Genomic DNA, 7,500 nt, shown 5'->3' with positions numbered 1-7,500 from the left:
GCGCCACGTGAATGCACAAAAAAACAAAAGCCAATGTTCCATGTTCGCGCATGTCGGTGAAGGGTTGTTTCACCATAAAACCAAATCAAAGGTTCGGTTTAGTACGGCAATAAACATATCACTGACACATATTTCTAGAAGACGCATGAGTCATATGGGGTACTGTAGGGCGAGGGCAGAGGAGAAGGCTCTGTAGTGTAGTGTTGTGTAGTGTAGTCGTTTACATCGATAGCAAAATGACCTTTTGAGCTGCTGTTTGTACTTCCTTAGGTAATAGAGGGCTGAGCATGTACACATGGACAACTTGGCTTTCTCTTCTGATGTATAGTATATTCCACTGAGCCTTTGCCGGGAGTCTGAAACACATCATTTCCTCTATCTTTGGCACTAGCACAATCCTGTTAAAGAAACATTTAATATTATTTATTTGTCTACTGGTATGTTCATTGAGAGGGATTGTATTTATGGACTTAAAGTTTAAAAAGAAAGATAATAACAAAGAAAAGAGCAGTGGTACTCTGAGATTTGAGAAAAGACTGTGGATGAGCTCCTGAGTTGAGTAACATTATCTACAGTCTTCTGAGCGCTCTAAGCCCCTTTGTGTCTCGTCTGTCTTAAGATTGATTTATTTGTTATTATTAGTTCATGTATTTGTTTTTGTGATGGTGGTGGAGCTGTAGCCCTCCTCCCCCTCCTGAGTCAGGAAAACAGCCTCGGCGAGCGCTGCAGTTCCTCTCGCGAGGGGGTCATGTGACTCCAGTCCTGACCACGCAGCGTGAAATGAGATTGTACATCATCATCATCATCATCACCCCCCCCCTCCACCTCAGCTCCATGGCAACTGCAGACATACAGCCCATAACTTTCCTCTTTGTGTTGGGACAGTTAGTAAAGCCAAATGTCATGAGCTAATGTCACCTTTCACTCAGTCACTGCTTCTCTTTCTCTGTTTGACTTGACCTCAGTTTTTGTCAACATTCCATGTCCTTGAAACGTCACCCCAGGGCCGGGCAGGGCGTATTTGGGTGTGCCTTGTCATTAAGTCTAGTAAGTCCCTCCTTTCCTGGCCAGAGTGGAGGTAGTATAGCCAGGAAGGGAGCATAGGAGCTTTCCACCACTTACATCAGTGGCAGCACACATGTCAGTGTGTTGATGGATTTTTGTTTTGTTTATAAACACGGTATTGTGAGGAGGGGCAAGACACTGGCAGCCAACCACGTGAGCTAATTTTCTGAACCGACAGCCGAGCGGTTTCCAACAATCAGAGGTTGACTTGTGCGCAGCTAGTTTCGCGCTGTCAGGAGAAAACAAAAATTTAGAACCCATGTATATGCCGACAAAAAAGAACAATTAGATGACTAGATGTTCCTTAGCATTTTAAGGCCTCCATGACTTGAACTCAAGTTCAAGTTTATTTAGCCATATCAACAGTATAAAAATACAGTTGTTAGCAATGTTATATGAATAAATAAACAGCGAATGACATACAAAAACATTGAAAAGTGCAATGGAATATTTAAAGTGCATGATGGGATGTACAGAATTGTTGTAACATTATGTATTGTGAACAAGGGAGGTAGGAAGGGCAGATAGTGGAGTAATTGTAAAGTGCTAGTGAATATTTATGTGGCGGATGGCTTGTGGGTAGGTACTGTCCCTAGAGCGTGTGGTGTTGTAAGGGATCATGAACTCAAGGTTGTTCCGTATCCACCTGGAAGGTTGGTTTGATATGCGTAAGTGGGAGGTGAGTGGACTCTTGAGTGTGTTTGCATGACAAATCTATGCACATGACCAAACTGGTTCTCCAGGGAGAGAAGGTGAGACTAGGCCACCTGTCACTAGTGTTGACAGAAAGCGTCGCTCCCAGGTCCCAGTGTGCTGAGGAAAAGTAGGCCTATTTCTCCCATATTTCCTCAAGTAATGTCTGAGGCTACTATGAACAAAAAAATTGTTGGACCAGGCTACAAATAGGGGTAGTGAAGGAGGCAAAAAGAGTGAAAAACAGCCATAGAGACACCGGCTGTGACACAGGGTACTAAACGAGGCAGGCTTTTATATGCTAAATATTGTTGTTGCCAGGTTACTAAATGAGGCAGGCAACTATAAGGGACCTGACGATAAATTGAGGAAATATGGTCTGTGTGTTCGCTTCTGGAGGGCAGATGGGCCAACATAACACACACTCAAACGCCATGTTTCCATCCATACAGACTTATTTTTGGCAGAGTTGTATAAAGTAAAAGTACTCGTGCACAGTTGAAACCATATAACCATGGGGCAGCTGGGGCCTAGTGGTTAGAGAGTTGGTCTTTCAATCTAAGGGTTGCCGGTTCGAATCCCCCCTGACCTCTCCCTACATCTCCATCCATGGCTGAAGTGCCCTTGAGCAAGGCACCTAACCCCACATTACTCCAGGGACTGTAACCAATAGACTGAAAATAATAGTTGTAAGTCGCTTTGAATAAATGAAAGCGTCAGCTAAGTGTAATGTAATGTAATGCCATACCACTAGTGTTGTAATTACATTTGTGAGAGTACTGTACTTCTACTTCATACAACTCTTTTGGTAGCCAGAAGTCTGCTGCTGTTGGTGTAAGACCTGTCAAACTGACCGTCTTGTCTTTGTTTGATGCGTTGCTTGGATACACAGGTTTGTTTTCGGTTTGTTGGTTTTGTTTGGTGGGGTGTGGGTGTTGTTTCTGTCTGACATCCAAGCTGATCCTGTGGGAGAGAATCCTAGATGTTCCTGGTTTAGAGTCTCTAGTCTACAAACAGGCAAGTGTTGTTGTGTTGTTGTTTGTTACCGTGCTAATTGGATTATTGGTTAATTGCTTTGTCTTTGTTTATTTCGTTTTTGGTTGGTCGGTTTGTGTTTTTCTGATGCCTAAGCTGGCCTCCAGAAGAGAATCCCTGTTGGTCTCAGCTCATCATTATTATACAGGAAGAATTGAGCCTGGTGCATTTGCAGAGCTCAGGACACCATTCATTTCTCCACTCCTATGCCTCCCTCTCTCTCTCTCTCTCTCTCTCTCTCTCTCTCTCTCTCTCTCTCTCTCTCTCTCTCTCTCTCTCTCTCTCTCTCTCTCTCTATCTCTATCTCTATCTCTCTCTATTTCTCTCTCTCTCTCTCTCTCTTTCTTCTTGTGTGTTTAGCATTCAGGCCATTATCCATTATATACACTGACTCAGGCCTTCCCTGCAGCACTGCCACAGCACAGTAAGTTCACTTAAGGACACGCTGCTGTGGATGATGCTGAGCATGTGTCTTGGAAAATAGATGGCTGACTGATATCTCAAAATACTATCTCCTATAATGTTAATTTAGTTTTATTTTAAAGCTGACTTCTGGGAAGAAAGATCTCGGGCATGATACCTGAAGTCAGGCGTGAGGCTGTAGGGCACAATTAGGCTAACATTTGCTGGTGCAGTTAATAAGCATAAATACACTGACTTTGAAGATTTTAGGCCTTGAAAGATCTCAATCGTGATACCTGAAATCAGACGCTGGACTGTAGGGCACGTTTAACTAGTGCAGTAGGATCGGCATAAAATACACTTTGAAGTTTTCAGGCACAGAATGATTTCCTGATGTATGCCCTGTGAACCACTGCACCGTGGGGCTTAACTGATTTGTGCCTTAATTGATGTTGCTAATGTGTGCTTACGTGTTGTGTGTCTCTCCCCCATGTGTAGGTGTTGACAGCCCAGAGGACCTCTGTATCCTGTACTCCAACAGAGCAGCCTGCTACCTGAAGGATGGGAACAGCGGCGACTGCATTTCAGACTGCACAAAGTAAGCCTCCTGGAAAAAACCCATGATGGTCAGGGTAGTGGTACCTTTGAAGGCAGCATACATTTATTTGATTTGGAACGCCTCGTTGACTTGCTGCCACAAAGCACTCTCCTCACAGGCAGAAGCACAGAAACACAGGCCTCAAATCCAGTGTGTAAAAACAAGCAGTGTCAATTCAACTCTTCAAGAGTATTCTGTGACCAAATACACTCTGGAAGATGTTAAATCGACTACTATCTTAGTGTTGAATTGACACTGCAAAATTTACTGTCCAGGCCGAGACGGACAATAGATAGTTGGACAGACAATTAGCATTGCTGAGGTAGCTCTTTTTCATCTCGTGGCGGAAGGAGGCATAACATTGTGAGGGGGTGGCAGAATCGCCAGGGAATATTGATACTGTTCAAAAGGAATGCTGTTTTTTTGGGGGGGGGTTTGCCTTTTCTTTTTACAAGAAAAAAAATCCATCTTAATATGATGAGTTAAAAATCTGTGGATATAATATTAGTCTGTTGGAGTAGTTTATGTCTTTGACTTAAAAGAAGCGCTTCGTTCCCTTTGTTCCACAACATATCGACACTTTATTGGTTGAGGTGATGATATCCTAGCCCTAGTGTCATGTCCTTCTCATAATCTCTTAGGCAGTACTTGTTTCAGCTAATAAATGACAGGCCTAGGTATTAGCCTGATACTGTATTGCAAGAGCTAGCAGACACAGATACTGCACGTAGGTTCATCAGGTTCATCTGAGGCAAGGCCCCTTTTTTCACTGAGATTTATTCTGGAAACAAACAGTCGGCTATTTGGTGCAGTCTGTTGCATCCAGACCGGGACACAAGCAGAAGAAGTTAGCTGGACCAGTAGGAGCCAATTCAGCTGAGCTAAGACTGAAACTGGAAACAAATTTTACTGATCTACTCCAAGACCAATGACTAAGCACAACACACCTTCACACAGCCTCAAATGAAACTGTGAGTTGCTGGCAAGTGCAAATATAACGACGGGTTAAAAATAAAGACAGGGCTTGTGTAGAACGGAACGGTAGACAGTATGTGGTGTTTAATTCAATCTGTGTTGCATCAGCACATGGGAGGTGTCAGTTAATATTCACATGAATCTGTCCAACAAACATGATGGTAGACATGAGCAATTTGTCAGGCATCGATTACTACTTAGCCTTCAAGTCAACTGGCCTTGACTTTGTACTGTATCAGTAGTAGTCTAAATTAGTCACAGTATAGATGTTTTTTTTGTTTATAAACACAGTGTTGTGAGGCGGGGCAAGACACTGGCAGCAAACCACGTGAACAAATGTCTTGATCGACAGCGGTTTCCAACAATCAGAGGTTGAGTTGTGCGCAGCTAGTTTCGCGCAGTTAGGAGAAAACTAAAATTTAGAACCCATGTATAAATCAATGGGAAAGAGTGTGTAAACTTGAATCAGTTGGTAACTAGATGTCCATGGTGACAAACGTCTAAATCAAGTGGAAAGAGCAGGTGTGTGGGCCTGAGACAATTGGTGACTAGATGAGTCCATGCAGTTGGATGTCTCAGACAGACAGGAAACCTGAGGTGCAATGTAGATGTTGGAGCAGCAGAGAGGGAGTGAGGAGGTGTGAAGCAGGAGGAGGTGGGGGGAGCTGAATGAGTGAATGAGGAATGTGATAAGTGTAGGAGGTTGTCAGCTATTTTTGTCTTGATGAATTACCTCAAGAGTCGACTCGCAACACCTGGATCAACCTGAATGCAGCCTCTCACAGTCACAGTCACACTGCATTCCACTGAGCAGAAGAGATGGAGAGGGAGATAGTGAGAAATTGAGATGGCGATGTTGTGGTACATACCTTGTTGCGGGGTTGCATGTCTTCCTGTACGTATGTGTTATTGCAATGGGAATACAATGCTTAACTACAGTATCTGAACAGGGATATCAGGGAATTACATTGTTTTTGCTAAATTAAATGGATGGACATGTTTTGTGAAATGGCATGTAATTCACCACTAGCATATTCACATACTTCTTCCCTAGTAACCTATTCCCCTGAAGTCGCAAGGTCAGTCTGCCAACATCAGTGTTGCATGAAATAGAAAAGTATTTTGCTCCTTGTATTCAGAGAATGTCATGTGTTTTTTCTGGACTCTTGATGAATAAGATTTGGACAGATCATTTCTGATTGGCTCGCTCTTATCAGACAGGATTGTTAGCCTACATCCTCCTTGTGCCTACTGGCTACAGCTCAGAGACCAAATTGCTGTGGTGTGTGATGCTGTAGTGGTGAAACAGGCTTTTCCCATCTGTTATGTTTCGCTTTCATTGCTGAGCAGGGGTCCAGTTTGTATAAAACATGTCAGACAGCTTGATGAATGCACAATTACAGGTTAAATGTCACCTTTACAGGTTAAATGTCATCTTTACAGGTTAAATGTCACCTGTACAGGTTAAATGTCATATTTACAGGTTACATGTCACAGGTCAGGTGCAGTGTTGTGTTGGTGTTGGCAGGCATGTCATATTTCATATTTCAGAGAGATGCAGGGCCATATGATATTGATGTGTTCCTGTGGGTGTGTGGTGTGCATACAGGATTTGAGCTCCTGCTTGAGGATTAGCCACTCGCACAGGCTGCCCGTTTTCCCGACTTTTACATAACGTCCATTTAAGCCTCTGTGACGTTTTGTCCTATGCCTCCATGCATGGCCTGCCCCTGCTATGTATTGGTGGAAAGGGAGAAGCTTCAGCAAACCAAATGTCCACCCAAAAGAAAAAACTCAAAAGGCATCAGACCTTCCTTGCTGTGGTGGCAGAGAGGTCATATGAGCAGCAGTGCTGCTGTGACAAGAGATTTACTCCAGGCAAACACGCACGCAGGCAGACAGGCAGACAGGCATCAACAACACTACCAGCAGGAGCAGCTCAGCTCATGAATGAAAGTCAAGGGCTTAATCCGTCTCAGTTGCAGCCCTGTGTGTCTCACACACTCACTCACACACACACACACACACAGAGTCAGAGAGAGCCATGGTGATTGATCCCCTTGTGCTGTTTCTATTAATACCCAGGGCCTTGGAGCTGCAGCCGTTCCAGCTGAAGCCTCTGCTGAGGAGAGCCATGGCCTACGAGTCCCTGGAGCGCTACCGCAAGGCCTACGCCGACTACAAGACCGTGCTGCAGATCGACATCAGCACGCAGGCCGCCCACGACAGCGTCAACAGGTACCTATGGCAGACGAATCGAAGTATTAAAAATGTACTGTATACTGTATCTAGGGATGCACAATATATCTGCATTAACATCGGTATCGGACGATATATTTGGCATTTTTGAACATATCAAGTATCGTTCCGATATGACAAATTTGGCCGACATTAATGACCGTCGGTAGCCAAGGTAAAGCACACTACTGTATGTTTCACCAGTGCAATAAAGTAGGATCATTTCAGGGCTCCTATATGGGTGTTTCGCTCCTGTTGAAGTCCATTCATTCTGAACCCCCCGCTTGTCTCCTAAAGGGGCATGGCAGCTGTATGATGGCAGATTAGAAACATACGTCATATTTATTCCAGAAGAAACTCCATACGTCTCTTCGTTGTCAGTCATCTTTGCAAGTACTACGGTCTACTTGAGATTATCGTGCTGGCAGTACCTTTTTGTAGAGGTACAATATGGTATCATAAAATATGGTATCGTCAATATAAGCTTAGGCCTA

At 43.9% G+C, this 7,500-nt stretch overlaps 1 protein-coding gene across 1 annotated transcript in view; it reads left to right on the top strand.

The window, feature by feature from the left end:
- Positions 1–7,500, top strand: part of spag1b (sperm associated antigen 1b) — a 31,286-nt gene that overhangs the window by 8,675 nt on the left and 15,111 nt on the right. The window contains exons 12-13 of the mRNA XM_063199566.1: positions 3,694–3,793; positions 6,854–7,006. Coding sequence (XP_063055636.1) covers positions 3,694–3,793; positions 6,854–7,006 — 253 coding nt within the window. The remainder of the gene's footprint in view (positions 1–3,693; positions 3,794–6,853; positions 7,007–7,500) is intronic.

This window comes from Engraulis encrasicolus, chromosome 5 (genome assembly GCF_034702125.1).
Source record: "Engraulis encrasicolus isolate BLACKSEA-1 chromosome 5, IST_EnEncr_1.0, whole genome shotgun sequence".
Taxonomy (NCBI): domain Eukaryota; kingdom Metazoa; phylum Chordata; class Actinopteri; order Clupeiformes; family Engraulidae; genus Engraulis; species Engraulis encrasicolus.
This window is presented reverse-complemented; position numbering and strand designations above follow the sequence as displayed.